Here is an 18,633-nt window from a genome sequence, read left to right on the forward strand (position 1 = left end):
GTAGTACTACTACTCAAACTTATAATATGGATCACTATTTATTAATTCATTCCCTTCGATCCATGCACGCGTTAAGTCCCGGATGCTCATGATTAATACGCGTACCCACAAATCAGAGACAGATGGATTTCTATGATCCGATCACTTTGGAGAAGCATTGGTAGCTTGTTCCGTGCAGGCACGCTTCTCGTAGTAGTGGTACACCGCTGCGCCAGAGAGCACCGCCAATGTTAAGGCCTGTGCATGCATCCTACCCACAATTCACAACAAATTAAGGCACACCCTTTTTAGTATCTCGATCGATCGTGCGTGCACAAACTCACTTGTTATATAAACAATAAAAGAAGAGGCCGCCTTGAAGAGATGGTGCTTGCGTATGTACCTGGCATGGATAAGCCTGAGACTTGGCTTTAGGGGAGATGTTGTGCGTGTATAAGCGAGCGATGCCCCAATTCCTGATGCCCAGAGTGCCCCTGTAATGGCAAGCCATTTCATTATATTATTATTAGTTAATTACCTAGCCTAGCTGCTATAGAAATCAGAGAGAGAGAGAGAGAGAGAGAGAGAGAGAGAGTAACATCAATTGAGAAAGAGGGTTACAACGTACTGACCAATGCTAGTGAGCTTATGCTCCGAAACCCATGACTGAATTGCTTCCATCTTCTTCTTCTTCTTCTTTGTGTACAAAAAAAATGTTTTCGATCACTAGAATAGTAGTGAATAAGAATGAGTGGGGTGGAAGAGGGAGGCATCGGGATGTTGGTATATATATACGAGTCACTCCGTTGAAAAACGTGCTTTTGTGTTTGGTGTGGCCCCTTGATTTTACTCCTCTCTTTCCCCTAAACCACTTGACGTTTTAAACAAGAGGCTTACTTATCCGGTTTTTCTGACAGCCCTGCTGCATGTTTCGGACTCTTGCTTTTGCGTAAATGCTGTTAGCCGTTGGATTCCTACTTAGATGCAAGTACCGATCTATGAGCTGAAGATGTTCAGAATCTCAGACTATAGTATAGAATTTTCGAACTACTTTTCACCGGCCAGGACAGGCCAGTAGGTACTGTTTCCTTTTTTTTTTTTTTTTAATATGGTACTGTTGCCTGTTGGTAATGGAAATGGATTTTCCAACCTCGAGAATTATATATAGTAGTGTTTGATGCTTCGATGCAATAAGGTTTCTAAAGTAATTGGACGGTCTTTGGGAACAGTAAACACTAGTTTCAATATTATTGACGCTAATAAATTAATATGCTTCGTCCACTAATTAGAATGTTGTGTTTATCGAGCATTAAACATATATAATCCCATTTTACTCAAAATGGGTATGAGATCTACCTATAACGTACAAAAGCAAGGAATCTGCAGATGTGCACGTGCGTACGTGATCAAGGAACTAGATATTAAAATTGTGAAGAAAATTGAAAAAAATAAAAGAAATGCCGACCAAACCATTAAAGCCGTTGGATTTGATGAATGGATATGTTTATTATTTTTTTACGTGCTATTTTGACAGTACTTAAGGGAGTCTTGCCAATTAATCCGAGCAATATTATGTCAGGAACCTAGCAAAACAAGCAAAAGGGAGCACATCATCATCAACGAAAAAAAAAAAAAAAGCAAAAGGGAGCACAGTAGATGTAAACATGTGGAAAGTGCTACGGAAAGCCGTTTTAGTGGGAGCTGCCGACTTCTTTTATGGTTGTTTTGACACTTACAATTTTGGGGTGACAGGGTACACAGATCCATATATATGGTTTTCTGAGAAACAAGGGGTTGCTAAAGGCTAATGCTTCTCAACAATACACATGTTCCAAAACTTCATCCGAACTCTATAATTATTTTCACTAAAATCTTGAGAACTGCACCAAATTTTTACCAATCATTTAAAAATAAAAAAGTCTTCTTATCAATCATTATTCATTATCACACACTCAACTTCTCATAAAAAATACCCTTATATACTATGAAATCACCCACACACTCTATAAAAAAAAGCTATTTGCCAACATGAAATATGTGATGTAAATAGTGACTGATTTGTAGCAAAATTCTTTCAGAATATAAAACTTCAGATTTTCTTGATTTAGAAAAGTGTTTGATTTATAAAATAATCTCTTAAAAGTAAACTCATATATTAACATAATTTAATTTGATATGTCAGATTTATTTAAGAAAAAATAATTTTATAAACTAGTGTATCATATCAAATTACATAAATTTATCAATCTACTTTTATAAACTCTCAATGAATGAAACGTCTATCAATGATTTAAAGAGTACAGGGTTTTTGGTTCTCCTCTCTTTGTTATTTTCTTATATGTATAATTTCTTGTAGGTTGGTTTCTTAAAGGTTGTTTTTTCTATTTGGTTTGTAATTTTTTTACTTTCTTAGTTTGTGATTGGGTCTTTTTGGTTTTGATACCTAAGTTTTGATCTTTATGTTTATTTGTGATTGGGTTTTTATGATACCATAGTTTTTTTTTCACAAAAAATTAGGACTATCAATAAAATTGAGATACTGTTATCTTCTTAAAAAAATAATTTAAAAAGTACATCATATATTTAGGAGATCAAAGATTGTAACATTCCAAGTTGAATATAAAAAAAGAGAGAAGTGCTAGCTATAATCACAAAAAGATTTTATAAAATAAATCCACAAATAACATATTTTTATATAATACATTAGATCTACTTTAAATAAAAATAGATTTACAATCTAAGATATCATATCAAGCTATATTTGATTTTGGTAGAATTGATTTACTACTCTAGATGATGAATTGTCTAGGGAACTCTTTTTTTTTTTTTTTTGCAATTTTGGTTATTGGCATTGACTGGAATTTTTTTTTCTTCTTAGCTTGATGGTAGGCACTTTGCTGCTATTTATAACCGAGTAGGTACGTATATTTGAAGCGTCCGTTTATACTAGCATGCAGCTTTATATATATATATATATATATATAAACTAGCGGTAGAGCTACGTGCGAGGCACGTTTGTCCTGTATTACTATAAAATAAATTATTTAAAAATATAAACATTTAATGTATAAAAAAAAATAAATGAGAATAATATAACTCATTCAAATTGCAACATATAGTTACATGGTGTACTACATGTATTTTTAATGGAAAATGCAAATATGCCGCCTGAGTTTGCTTCTTCATTTTGATTGTTCATGTATTTATTTTATATTTTTACTATGATTGAGGAAGTAGCTTTTAATGTATTAATGTATTTTTTTTATTTGTTAAAAATATTTAAATATATATTAAAAAAATATGAAAAAAAAGATAAAAAATATCTAACAAGTGCTCAGAGTGACATTATTCTATTGAAGGAACAAATCTTCACAATCTCTTCACTCTCCATATTCTATATTTTTTTTAATTTTTATTATTTTTTATCAAATATTTATTATATGAATAATGAATAAATAATTTCAAATAATTTAAAAAGATTAAGTTAAAAAAAATTTAAAAACAATATTAAAAAATTTAAAAATTTAAAAAAATGTAAAATATAAATTGTGATAGAAATTATATAGTAAAACTCTTATAAAAAATGTAAAATATAAATTGTGGTAGAAATTATATAGTAAAATTTATAAAAGTGTAACGTCTTGTGAATAGTTGGTGGGTGGGGGGTCGCATCAACTCAAACAACAACAGCCTTGCAAACTAATGAATACGGACCCCAACCAGCCTCGTTTTGCGCCTTCGAGTGAGAAAATCTAATGAGCAAAATGGCTGCACATGAGATCAAATCAATATAAAAGGAAGAAATGAAAAGAAATTTCAGAACAGCGTAAAAATACAAGCAAGTACCATCATTTGTGCATGTATATGTTACTGTATATATGCCATCAGTCAGTCAGTCAGTCAGAAAAAAGAGAGAGAGAGAGAGGACATCATGACGCCTTTTCTAGCCTGACCCTCTCTCCTACAGCTATTATCCCATGACCCATGCGCTTCATATCTACCCGTTCGCCTGTCTTTTTCCCTCTCCCTCTCTCTCTCTCTCTCTCTCTTTCTTTCCCTTTTCCTTTCCCTCTCTTTCTTTTTCCCTTCTTAGCCGTGCGCAGCGCCCTTTAGTCGATTCTTCCTCTCCAAACAACCCAGCCACCTTCGGCCACCAGCTGCTCCCCTGACGCCGACAACCACTCTCATGGACTCAAGCTACCGTTAAAGCCCCCACGGCAGCCCTATTCTCCCTGCGACTCAATTTGCCGAATGGGTCAGACGTTTTCTCCACCATAGCGCCATCGTACGCCATCCCCACGCCACCGCACCACCACCATCGAGCTCCTCTTCCTCCGGCGACCACCCCCACGGACCCAAGCCACCGTCGAAGCCCCCATGACAGCCTTCGTCTCCCCGCAACTCCCTCTCCCGAATGGGTCTCACACGGTTTCTCAACCATACCGCCTTCGTACGTTGTCCCCACGCCACCGCACCACCACCATCGAGCTCCCCTTCCTCCGGTGACTACCCCATGCTCTGTTGCGGTGATTTTGTGATATTTTGTGTTGTGATTTTGTGATCTATTATGATGATTTTGTGATATTTTTATGGTAATTTTGTGATCTATTGTGATATTTTATAATATTTTCGTGGTAATTTGAGGATCTGTTGCTGTGATTTGTGGTATTTTGTGAAGAGTATTGTGAGGATGTAGAGAGTACGAGGAAGGAAAGCGTAAAGTAGAATTATTGTTCAGTACTGTTGATCTTACTGTTTATTACTGTTCATTAGACGATAGAGGCTTTTAAGGATAAGGAGATATATATATATTTATATATATAATGAATTCCTCTGTTTCGTTTATTCTCGTGCTTATCAACATTGTCTTCATTTTGTTATGTTGTTCTGCATTCCATGTATGTGCAGTGTATTAAAGTGTCCTCTGTTTTGGGTTTAGGTATAGGCGTGATTGTGTGGTGTTGGAGTCTTGTTCAGTCTACAGTGGAAAAAGACGGCAGATAACCAAAAGATTAAGCAAAGTCGAAAGATGTTGTTACCTTCAAGTTGCCCTCTTGGAGTAATGACGCGGAGTATTCAGTAAATCTCATATATTTTTGTTTAATTTCCTTGGTTCAGTTGAATTACCCGTGTACTTCTCAGGGTAGAAACTTTTGACTTTCCGTGACAAAAGATTGTAGAATGATGCTTGAGTGGGTTGCACTTCATGAGAAAATTATCAATTACAACTCCTCAATCCTCTCAGGCTGCATGAAGACCCCATCCCTTGCCGCTTGTGAATCCTCCAAGAGAATCAGGTCCTTCAAATTTATATCACCCTCTACAATCACCTCCTCATCATTAGACAAGGCTGGACCAGCTTCTTCCATTTTTTTCTGCATCACCCTATATTCCTGCCTCACTATTTTCTTCCTTTTTTCTTTTTCTGGTTGCCCTCTTTTGCACGTTATTATATTGTGCCCCTGTTTTTTGCAATTAATACATAAGGCCGGAAGTGTCTCATATACTACCTCCTGCAGGCGGCTAGATGGACTTGAAAGAGCCCTAATCTAGAAAGATGTTAATGGTTGCTAAGCAGCATCCAGTTCCAGACAAACTCGAGCACTATCTGTCCTAGTTGCACATCGTGTTGAGTTATCACTACAAATGAATCTTCCCATCGATGCCTTGAGAATACGCAGGAGAGAACTATGGAAAAAATTTGGAGCCAATCCTGGTAGAAATACCCAAACCGGAACAACCGAAGGTTCTTCCTCTTCCTTGAAGTCTGGTGTCCAATGGAAAGGCCTGTATGGAATACCATCCACCTCGCAAGCCTCACAAGAAAAGGCTTTGTTGAAATCCTCCTCCGACGTGATACGATGCTTGCGCATGGAGGAAACCACCACTACACCAGCCAGACCCCATTGATTTTTTATAAAAAGGCGAATTGCATCAAGCAAAGGGCAGTGACGTAAAAACTTAAGCACCAAGGAAAATCTAAAGGGCTCGACATATTTTTTGTATTTCTTCCTTTGAGAAGAGGAAGTATACTTGGCCATCCATCACCTTTGGAGCCCTAATCGCCATCTAAATTTTCAGAATAGGATGTGGGGCTGCTGAAAGAAGGTCAGCAAAGGAACGCGCTGGCATAGGACCCCCAGTCCCCCTGCTGCCATTCAAAGGGGGGATGCAAAGTGTATGAGGAAATGAGTCAGTCAAAAAAACCAAAAGAAAGGCATGAGGCCCGCAGACTCTCTCCTCTCAGTCTCTCTCCTCATGCTGATCGTAAACTCTCTCAACTGTTGTAGTTGCATGTTATCAAAATAGAATAAAGAGAAACAAAAAAGTAGTCTTCTACAAATATTTCCTCACACTTGTACAATACCATCAACGCCTTAAATAGGCATAAGTACACACATGAGCAATAGGAGAATAACAAAAAAGGAATCAAAAAGTAGTTACAACAGTTGTAAAAGGAATAATAGATTCGTAGGATCATATTCTTGAAGCTTCTAGTGAGTTTGTTGATGTGGAATTCTTCAGCTCATTTTTCTTCTGTTGTGCTTTAGTTTGGCTTAGGTTAATACATCCCTTCGAGTCCAATGGGGTGTCAAGCACATTGAGACTCAATCTAAGAGTAGAGAATCTATCTGTAACTAAGGGGTTAGTAAAAACATCAACCAATTGATCTGTGCTGCTGCAGAAGGAGACTTGAAGAGTTTTGGCAGCTACCATATCCCTTACAAAATGAAAGTCAACATCCATGTGTTTGGTACATGAGTGATAGATAGGATTAACAATTAATTAGTATGTTGCACCCAAGTTGTTACACTGCAAAACATGTGGTAGAGAAAGTGAGAAACCAAGTTCTCTTATCAGAGTTTGTAGCCATATAAGCTCAGCACTAATATTGGCCAAGGATTTATACTCGACCTCAATGCTAGATCGAGCTACTGTGTGTTGTTTATGAAAGCTCCATGAAATAAGGTGATAACCTGGAAAAATGCAAAATCCTCCTGTGGAACGTCTATCATCTGGGCAGTCAGCCCAGTATACATCCAAGTAAGCATTAAGAATGAATCCAGATTTTTTTGCAAAGAAGAGACCAAGATTAATAGTGAGTTTAAGATACTGGAGAATTCTTTTAACAGTTGTTCAGTGACTGAGTTTAGGTTCATGCATAAATTGACAAACCTTGCTGCGAGTGAAGACCTTGTTGCGAGTGAAGGAAATGCTCGGCCTAGTTAAAGAGAGATATTGTAAGCTGTCTACAACACTTCTGAATAATGTGGCATCTTCGAATGATGGGGAATCAAATTTGGAAAGTTTGGTAGAGGCAGACATAGGGGATGAAATCGGATTGGCTTCAAGCATTTTTTTTTTCTTAGGATATCAGAGATATATTTTCATTGGGAAATTAGTATACCATCATGCATGTAATCAAGTTCCAATCCAAGAAAATAAGAGAGACGTCCTAAATCAGTTACTAGAAAAACTTGACTAAAAGCAGTAAGAAAATTGTCAACAACAACTGGTAAAGATCAGGAAATTACCATGTCATCAACATAGACTAAAATGAAGATGTAGAGATCTCCTTTGTGAAGGATGAATAAGGATGGATCACCTTTGGAGGCTGAGATTCCATAGCTAAGTAGCCAAGAACTCAAATGTGCAAACCACGCAAGGGGAGCCTGTTGAAGGCCATAAATGGCCTTGTTGAGCTTACACACAAAATCGGGTCAATGGGGATCAACAAAACCTGGTGGTTGTTGCATAAATACAGTCTCATTGAGAGTTCCATGGAATATGCGTTTTGTATATCAATTTGTCGAAGAGACTAGTTTCGAGCAATAGCAATGGAGAGGACCAAATGGATTGTGGAAGGTTTGACGACGGGAGTGAATGTCTCAGTATAATCGACGCCAAGCTGTTGATGGAAGCCCTTGGCGATAAGCCTTGCTTTCCTCCTTTCAATTGAATCATTTGAGTGTAGCTTAGTCTAGAAGACCCACTTGCAACCAACAAGGTTAGAAGCATAAGAAGAGGGAACAAGAGTCCAGGTTTTAGTTTGAATGATGGCTTGAATTCTAGGGTCATGGCAGTGCACCATTCAAGATATTTGGAGGCTAGGGTAAAGGAGGATGGCTTGATAGGTACCGTTGCGGTGGAAAGGAGACAACGACGAGGAGGGTAGATGATCATGTCATCGGTGAGTATACGAGGTCAAGAAGAGGCTGTATGAGATCTTGTAATGACTAGTGATCAAGGAGGGATGAGTGAGGGGTAATGTTGAGCAGTTTAAGAGGAAGGGGGAGGTGAGGTAGAAGAGGAAGATGAAGTTTGATGAGAATTTGAGTTAGAAGGAATTGAATTTGTCGGTAGAGAAGAGTGTGAAGGAGAAGAATTAAGTATGGGTTGAGAGAGATTGGATGGGCCAGATGGAATTAGAGGAGCTGGGCCTAGAATTGAATGAGGGAAACAAGGAAGAGAGACCATGGGTGAGTTGGGCTGAGAAATGGGGCAAACGGAAGTGGGCTTTTTGTATAGAAAGTTGGTTTAAGCAAATGTTACATCTTTGGATATATAGAGGCAATTATTTTTTAGATCAAGACATTTGTACCTCTTATGTGAAGAGCTGTACCCAAGAAAGAGACCAGAAGTGGATCGAAAACTCAATTTATGACAATTGTAAGGTTGTAAATTTGGCCAACACTCGCAGCCAAAATTTTTTAAAAATGAGTAATTTGGGGGCTTGTGGTAGACCATAAAATATGGTGATTTATTCTGAAGAGCAGGTGTAGGAAGTAAATTAATTAGATAAGTAGATGTTTCAAAAGCATCGTCCCAAAAGGATAATGGAAGAGAGGCTTGGGCTAGGAGAGTGAGGCCAGTTTCCACAATATGTCTGTGTTTTCGTTCGATGAGCCCATTTTTTTGATAAGTGTGAGGACATGAAAAATGCCAAGATTCTTACAAAGTGGTGGTTCATATTGATATGCATGGTCAAATCGGTAGTGACATTGGAGGGCAGTGTGGCCAGGCTTAAGACAAACTTGGTAGGTAGGTCTGATTGGATTGGATTGGTGAGGGTTGCTAGTGAAATGTGGAGAAGACGAGAATCAACCTCTGTTGGAGACAAATCTGTTCCTACCACGACCATATCTGCCACCACGGCAAGGACCTCTGCCTCATTGATCATGTGGACTTCCAGTACTCAGATTTACAGATGGTTCAAAAGGGGTGGGAGAGCTAATGCTGCAGGATATATGGGACATGCGACTTTCATGGATGAGCAGTAAATGGTAGAGTTCATGAGAAGTTACAGGTTTAGTTATGGTAGTTATGGATGTAACAAAGGATTCATAGGAAGGGCCAAGGCCATTGAGAAGATAGGTCACAAACTCCTTATCACAAAGAGGGTTGCCCGTGGTTGCAAGGGTGTCGGCTAGCATTCTTACTTTGCTAAAGAAATCTAAGATAGGTTGCTCTCCACGGGATAAATTGGTGAGTTGGAAACGGATTTGGAACTCTTTTGCTTGAAAATGGGAACTGAACATTGACTCAAGCGCTAGCTACCATAGCTCCCTTGAGATTCTTGCTAAAACAACGTGGCCAATAATAGATTCAGTAAGTGAAGAAAAAAGAATGCTAAGAATTAATTGGTCTGTTCTACGCTGAGAAAGATATGTTGTGTTAGTTTTTGTGGTGTAATCTGAGTCAGTGGGAAGGTTTTGGGTTGGAGGTATCTTCGTTCCATCAATATAGGAGAATAGGTCTTGTCCTCTTAGATAGGTTGAGATTTGAACACGCCAAAGCAAATAGTTATTAGGATTGAGCTTAATGGTGACTATATGTGAAAAAGAAGAGGAAATGGAGGTGGAAGGTGTGGTGAGGTTCACTGGTTCTGTGGTCATGGTGAGGTTGTGGATGAGGGATCAAAGAGACTGCTAGTCATCAGCTCTGATACCATATGAGAACAAAATAAAATATGAGAACAAAATAAAGAGAAACAGAAAAATAGTCTTCTGCAAATATTTCCTCACACTTGTACAATACCATGAACGCCTTATATAGGCATAATTACACACATATGAGCAATAGGAAAATAACAGAAAAAGGAATAAAAAAGCAGTTACAACAACTGTAAAAGGAATAACATAGTTGCAGGATCATATTCCAGAAGCTTCTAGTGAGTCTGCTGATGTGGAATTCTTCAGCACATTTTTCTTCTGTTGTGCTTAGGTTAATACATGTACAGATAGTTTAATTCTGATTGACTTTTCTGCAGTTGATTCTGATCTCTCCCTTGCTTCCAGTGAGAGGCTTGATTTGGCTCATTTTAATCATAGCCTTTGCAAAGTCCTGGAAAAATACTTGATTGTCGGCAGCATAAGTCTGGACCAGGAAATCAGTAAAATTATTATTAAATAACTCCTGATCAGAATGAAGAAGACCCTTTTTATCCAACAAATTCTTATAATACAGATTATCAAAATGGGTCGGGGTTTGGCGGTCAAGGGGTGAAAGCTTGTTGTCATTTCCGCTAACAGGGCAGTTGCGCCGCAATGACTGGGCAAAGGAGGAATCAATATTGGATTCATTGTAAATGTGCGCTCGGAATGATGTGCATCTAGCCAGGCCAATAGTATGTGCACCTGCCACCAAGGGGAGTAATTGCTTTAGATTGTCAAGTCGGATATATCGAATTGCATGATATCCCAATCCAGTACTATAAGTTTTGAAAAACTAAAAACAAAACAAGGAACGATTACTTTTGATATTATGCCGGAAGAAACATTAATTTCTCCACCCCGTTTTCATACCCACCTGTTAATGTATAGATTTTATTTCAGCTGTACTGTTGCTGTTTTGGCAACTACCACTTTATTATTTATAATATTAGAGGTGCTTTTCTCCACCCCGTTTTGTCGTTTGCGGCTTTGAGAGAGAGAGAGAGAGATGTAAGCATTGGCACAAGTGCCATGGCTTTCTTGACAGTTAATACTCGTTTGGTCCAAACTGAAACTGAATGTACCTGCAAGGGCCACCATTTCCTTCACTGAGAGCCCCTGCGCGGAGAAGTTTAATAAGAGATCGCCTAGACTGGAAGTAGGTGGAGGGATAAAGGTATTGGCTGCACTTCTGTTAGCAGTGGTAGAATCTCTTCTTCCCAAACCAACTTCCCATGAAGGACCCCCTAACTGCAAATGTCCAACATAATAGGTAAAAGAACTATATTTCTTCGAACCTTAATTTGGGGAAAAACAAAATTAAGAACAATTTTCCTAAAGCTAGATGTTAATTAGGTGATGCAAAAGGGAGCGCTTACGTAAACAACCGAGTCACGAGCAGCCAGAGCAAGAATATCAGCACAGGACATCACTTGGGGGCAGACCTTCTCCAATCTGGCCTTAATGGCATCAACGACATCGAATCCTCTAGCCGAGTTATTATTGGGAATTGCTGTCTTCTCTCCTATAAAGCTGCCCGTATCATCCAACAGTACCGATGCGTCACAGCCCTGATCATTCATTTTATCAACACAACCATTTTCAATTTACCAAAACGTCGATGACAAATGTGTGTGTGTGCATGTGTGCGTGCCCGTGGGCCAGAAAGCTCTATATGCACTGACATTTACGAAACAGTCATGGAAATGCAAGCGGAGTAAAGAAGCCCCGATACGTGTTTCGCGGTTGATGGCTGCTATAACTGCTGCCTGAACAACAGACAATGCTTTGGGGCATTTGGAGGAGTAGTATTCTGGGGAAAGCTTGCTATCGGCTTTGAGAATTAATGCCCGGGAAGCAACGATGAGGACAATCAGAAGCAAGTTGTAGAAAGCCATTCTAGCTAGCTAGCTACCTTTAGTCTTTACTACTAAACAAAGCAATTAGGCATTGCCTTATAAACGCAAAGTATGATAGTGGCTGCTGAACAACCGATGACAAGGAAATATTTTAATTAAGAAAAGGAATAGGAATCTACTTAGCTAGCTAGTGATAACCATGCATGATTACCTTAACTATATGGAGTGTCGTGTTCGTCATATATATTTTCCGTGAAGTAATACTGTGACCGACTTCCTTGCTAAGCAAAGTGGTAGAGACTTAAATATAGATTTGGTTAGTACTGATGATTCTCTTCCTAGTCAGTTAAAAGGTCTTCTTCATTTGGACAAGATTAGTCTCTCGTCTGTGCATCTCATAGATTTGTACTTGGTAAGTTTGTATTTTGATTATTTTATTTCATATCATTATTTCTACGTGCCATCTTTTTTGCAGGTTGCAGGTTTTATTTTTATTATTCAAAATTGTTTTTGGATTGGTTTAGGCTTGTATTTTTAGAACTATAGTGTTTTATTAGGATGCCTAGTAGATTTTTGAATCTTGAGTTTTTTTATTTTATACATTGTATAATCCAAAAGTCTCGTTGTAACTACAATTTTCTTCCGTTACAAGTGATCGGCTATCAATAACATTGAGATACCGTCCTCTCTTTTTTTTCAAGAAAACAAAAACAGTACCATGCATGCATGGGTTAATCCATGTTGACAAATGTAGCAATTATTGCATGTAAAATTGAAGCAACAAACTCACTATCCATTACTTTTACCCACAAAGCGAGACTCATGATCACCATGTTTTTTAACTCCCCACTACTTTGCATGCACTGATTATAAGGTTATTCCAAGTCATAAGCGTGACTTATCTAGTAGCTTAATTCCCCTCTGGCCTAAGCTAATGATGTGTTTGAGAGAACAATCCATATATAGTTCTACTTGTTTACAGCACAGAGTCCACACGATTCAAGTAACATACATACATGATGTGTCTTTTAGCATTAGCTAGGAAGGATCCGGCTTTCGGATGGATGGAACGACGTACGTCTGTCCCTCTTCCAGGGAAGTACTTTTGATTTTTAAACAATATGTCTTGGTCGCTCGTCATATCCACCATTTTTTTAAGCTTTAAAGCAGACCAAATCTCACATCACATACTAGCTAGCTAGCTACTAGCCTTCTCTAGCAGAGTTTTACCGTACTGGTCATTTAAAAATGAAGGCATTTTCATGCCAATCTAAAATATATATATACATATCAGTTTACATAAAAAAAAATTAATATTAATAGTATTTTGACTTTTTATGAAAATAATGTATCTCACAATAAATCATGATGTGTATATATATATATATATATATATATATATATATATATAATAGACTTGCAAATTATAACATCACCTGTACGTAAAACTGCAGACAATTTTACGAATAAAATAAACTTAAATAAAAATTGGTTTCTCGATCGCCATTTGAACCCCATGTCTGGTTCCAAGCAGGTAGAATGTTAAGTCACATGCATCTAGGTAGAAAAGAAAATACTTGATAAAAACCATGTGGAGCGTAAAACTGGTATACCTATCTTATCTAATCTTATGTAGATCTTATCTCTAAGAAACCTTTAATCTCTACATGTTACGTCTTTTTTAGATTGTCCGTTACTTTCACCGACGGTACATGAGTAAACCTGCACACCACGTATCTAGGAGCAGGACCGACCAAAAACACATTCAGTTTTCATGTCGAAAGCCTATATATTCGGCATGCAATAGATGAAAAGTTGCACTGAAGTGCTCAACCACATAAGCCCAAACTTTAGTTGAGTTAAGCCCAACTTCATTGGGGTGGGTTCGGCTAGTGTTTCCGACTAATTGTATAGGCTTCGATCCGACTCCAACTTGTCAGAGTGGAATCGGATTTGGGCTCTCAACTTTAGGTATACTGATACCCCCATATGATAAGGATAAATATAGGTGATGTATGTCATCTCACATTACTTGAGAATGAGAAGTTTTTACTTCTTATAAGGTTCTAATGAGACTCTAATTGTATCATTGACTAGTCATTTTAGAATATAGACTATGTGGTTTGGGCTTTCCATTGGGGCGTTAGAAATTGTATTAGAGTCTATCTCAATCAGAAATGTGAGACTTGAGTTGTGTCACATACGATGTACTGGCCTGATGAGGACGTCGGGAATTTAAGGAGAGTAGATTATAATACCTCATATGATAAGGATAAATGTACACTACAACAAATTTAAACTTTTGGGACGAAATTATTTAGGGACGAACAAAACTTCGTCCCTAAAAGTCATTTTTTGGAGGAAATTTAAATTTTGACCCAATTTTGACTTTACAAAAGCGTTCAAACGGTCAAATAAGCGTTTGAACAATATTTTCTGTGACGAATTAAATCTTCTCAAAAGGTTTTTTCCGTTCGAACGGGAAGAAATACTTTCGAACAGTAAAATCTTGGCGGGAAAGTAATTTAATATGGCGGGGAAAGTTCATAACCGTTCGAACGATAATTTGTTGTGTTTAAAAGGAAAATATTTGGTGGCAAATCCTGGCGGAAAGGTTTCTAAACCGTTCGAACGGAATATATTTAGTTTGAACATATTCAAGCACCACATTTATACATTCGAATGTATAATATTAATCTTGGTACGAAACTCAAAATATAAAAAATATATATCATATATACAAAATCATTAATTAATTTTATGTAATTAATTTTAAAATATTTTAATGATTTCTTTTATGTTAAATAAGATTTCTAGTTAAATAAATATTATCAACCATACACCACATAATATAAATCAATAATTACTCCAGAAAAGACAAAATATTTAATTTACAATTAAAGCAAATTATCAAAACACCATATATACTGTCCATAACTATAACAAAAAAAAATATAAATAAAAAATAGAAACTACTGTGATGCGAGGTCTCTACACACATCCTCGACCGCAGCTAATTGTCTCTCTACCTGTGTTAGTCGAGTACTGAGCGTGACCTGAGTTGCATTATTGGCATTAACCTCTGTACATAACTCATTAACCTCTGTACATAACCCAGAGATGGTAGCCATAATCTCTTTACGCAACCTAGAGATGGTAGCCATAATCTCTGTACGCAACTCAAACATGGCAGTATGCACTGCATCAATCACTACTAATGTGTGTACGCCAATCTCAGCATGCAGTATGTCGGCCATCTCCTCGCGAGTAGATGTGCGTGATGCCTTGGCCTGTGTAGATGTCTCACCAACCAATACTCCAGTATCTCCCGGCTGTGCATCTCTCTGAATATCAACCCTGTCAGGAATAGCTCCACGAAAATAAAATCTCGAGTGTCCCGTGACAGGGTGGTGCTATTGATCGGTCCCATCAGCTCTTGGGAACGCTCGGCAGGTTCTGGCATGACCCCGGCATGTAGCAAAAAATGAGTGATGAGGATCCCAAACAGTAATATATCTGTCGTAATGAACCGAGTCTCTGATCAGATCCTCTCAAATATATAATCCATGAGGTCGATCGGAATGCCACGAGCGACACGTATCATAAATCTTGCTCGATCCATGCCGACCTCGGTCTTGTGCTGTCGGGGTCAATATTGTTGGCGATGATCAAATTCAAGATCTTGAAGAAAGAAAATCTGCCTACCTAATACTCTTCATCCCATCGTACACTGAAGCATCTGGACCAACAATCAAGTCTTTGACCTCATGATCAGCAAGTGTGTCGATCTCATCTGTATAAACTGGTTTCTCATCCTGAGACATCTCTGCATTACCTGAAAGATCAAACTCTCTAGGCGGCTGGTTCGGATAGGCATTGAGAAGCCTAGGAATCTAGAGATATGCAGCGAGTCCGTCCGCTGAGAATATAACAAGAGCTCCTTGGACACAGCTCATGTATGTCCCTCCATCGTCTGGGCTGGCACCATCGAGCTCTTTATAGAACTCAGTAACAATCTCAATATAGGAAATGAGCTCCATTCCTTCTTCTCGCTGATCTAAAATTGGTGCCCAACCACGATCATTGAATACTGATGGGAGAGAATGACCCTCTCATATAAGAGCCACAAAATTAGACAGTTTTACCAGTCGTTCAAGTAAAACAGTCCGCTCTTGAATTGTTTGCATGGAAGGTTCCACTGATCTCCCACGTTTACGGCTCCTATAAGACATTATTATGCACCTGAAATTTTAAAAATAAAATATATATTCAACATTAGTTATAAAATCTAATTATGACGAAAAGATTTACAAAATTATATACTAATAGCAATTTAATAAATTAATTGATAGAACAATTCAATAAAATGATGAAAACAATTTAATAAGCTAATACAAAGTAAATGGGTCGAAAGTAATATAAAGCGTTCAAACGATTAAATATATGGTTGAATGGACACAGCAAACCGTTCGAACGTTTTAAAATTGTTCGAACATTAAGGTTAAATCATTCAAACGCATTTGAATGGAAACCAGATCGAGCTCAGTCATGGCTGAGTCAACTCAACGGCCATGAAAACATCAAAACATGCATCGATTCCATGGTTTCTTCGACAAAACACATACTACTCTTCATTTCTAAACATCCTATGGTGGATTTGTGGTGTTCTATGATGACTATTGATGAAAAAATATAATTTTTCTAGAGAAAACGAATAAAACAATAAAATCATAAAATAAACGATAAAATAACTTTAAAAATGCATACCTTCGCTTGAGAGGAAGAGTGTTTGACGTAGGTGCTGATTTCGAAGGTAGACGACGGCGATTGATGAGCGTTCAAACGTTTCCTCTCGTTTTCAAATGGTGGGGACGGTGGCGTGAGAGAGAGTTTTACCTGCGATAACTTATATGTGCATAACCGTTCGAAGGTTTTACTTTACCATTCGAACGGTTTTAAACTTATGTTCGAACATTAATATTTAACATTCAAACGGTATTTGTTTTAAGTTTAGTAAAAATTTATATTAAATGTATATTATATTTATAATCCTATAAATTAATATAATTTATATACTATTATAGTAGATTATATATATTGTAATATATATGTAATATTATAATATATGTTATGATAGTATAATACTTTAAATGAAAACATAATAACTTATATATATTTTATTATAGTATAATAGTAATATATCATAATACCTTACAATCAAAGTGTTATATATGAGGTTGTAATATGAATATATATATATATGATAGTATATAGTACTATATATTATGAGTTTATACTTAACTATATATATATCATACTATGTATTCCATTATACTTTATTATACATGTTATATATAATACTATACAGAATATATATATAGAGTATAGATTACTAATATACTATCATCTTATAAATTTTTCTTTACTTTACTATGTGATCTTAGTATATTTGATACGATATATATGATATATAGTCTAGATTACTATATATCATATAGTATATATTACTAATATATTTTCATTTATACTAATTTAGTATAGTATAATATATATGATATTATATATATGAAATATATAGTATATATTACTAATAATATATGATAGTATATATTACTAATAGATATCATCTTACATTTTTAGTATAGATTACTAAATATATGATAGTATATCTTACTATATATATGATAATATATATTACTAATACATATGATCTTATAGTACTTTTCATTTAATGATGAAAAAAATATATTTAAACATTAAGGTGATGTGTTCGAACAATATTCATAAACCGTTTGAACACATTATTTGCGTTTGAACGTATGAAAAAAACCATTCGAATGGATTATTGCAGTGGTGGAAAAATATACCGCCAATTAATGACTCTGGATTATAGTTCAAATGTTATTTGTTATAGTTCGAACGGATTATTGCAGCGGTGGAAAAATACCACGCCAACTATACTGTTCGAACTTAATTTTTAACCGATTGAACGGCCTTGAAGAAATTTGTGCGGGCGAGAAAATTGGCACATTGAAATTTTTTCTCGTTTGACCGCACTTTATTTACGTTCGAACGGTTGGCCATAACTTATAATCTTCTCGCACGCCATCAGTCCCTCATTTTTATCTCCTCTTTTTCTCTCTTCTCCATTTTCTCTTCAAAATCTTACATTTTCTTCACATAATCATTTATTCTATCATCTTACAAAGAGGATTGCTTAGTATATTTTGCTTAAAGATATAATTTTCTTTATCATTTTACCTCTAAACCTATCATTTTTTTATTGATTTTGTAGTTTATATATATATATATATTGTGTATGTGTTTGTGTTTGTTAGATTAAACACAAAATATGTTTGTTAGAGGGTTTTCATTCGAAGTATATATGTTGTATGTTTGTTAAAGGGTTGCTATTCAAAATATATATGTTGTATGTTTGTTAGAGGGCTGCTATTCGAAGTATATATGTTGTATGTTTGTAGTGTTTTCTGAATATGAGTTTATGATATTTTGTAAGATTGTGTCTCGTCTGAACTAGCTAGTGTTTGGAATCTGGATTGAGATCGTTCGAACGTGGTAATATATCATTCGAACAGATAAACATGTTCGAATGTGGTAATATACCGTTCGAACGTATAAACATATTCAAACAGTATATTATCGTGTTTGAAGGGTTGTAAAAACTATCATATAAATATGTAATATTATAGTAGATTATATATAGTATATATATATGTAAGAATTAATAATACTTAAACTTATATTAATATTTAAAAGATAATAGTTCTAAAATAGTTTTTACAACTAATTGCTTAATATGTGCTAAAATTATATTATAAAAACATAAGAATTATTAATATTTA

The 18,633-nt window shown here is 36.3% G+C and overlaps 1 protein-coding gene across 1 annotated transcript; it reads right to left on the minus strand.

The window, feature by feature from the left end:
- Window positions 1-9,966: 9,966 nt before the first annotated feature.
- Window positions 9,967-11,840, minus strand: LOC108991758 (peroxidase 4-like). The gene is made up of 4 exons (XM_018966143.2): window positions 11,597-11,840; window positions 11,291-11,482; window positions 10,997-11,162; window positions 9,967-10,616 (listed from the first exon to the last, which is right to left on the minus strand). The coding sequence occupies exons 1-4, from the start codon at window positions 11,807-11,809 to the stop codon at window positions 10,225-10,227; spliced, it is 963 nt and encodes a 320-aa protein (XP_018821688.1). The 5' UTR covers window positions 11,810-11,840; the 3' UTR covers window positions 9,967-10,224.
- Window positions 11,841-18,633: the final 6,793 nt, after the last annotated feature.

Source organism: Juglans regia, chromosome 7 (assembly GCF_001411555.2).
Source record: "Juglans regia cultivar Chandler chromosome 7, Walnut 2.0, whole genome shotgun sequence".
Classification (NCBI taxonomy): Eukaryota; Viridiplantae; Streptophyta; class Magnoliopsida; order Fagales; family Juglandaceae; genus Juglans; species Juglans regia.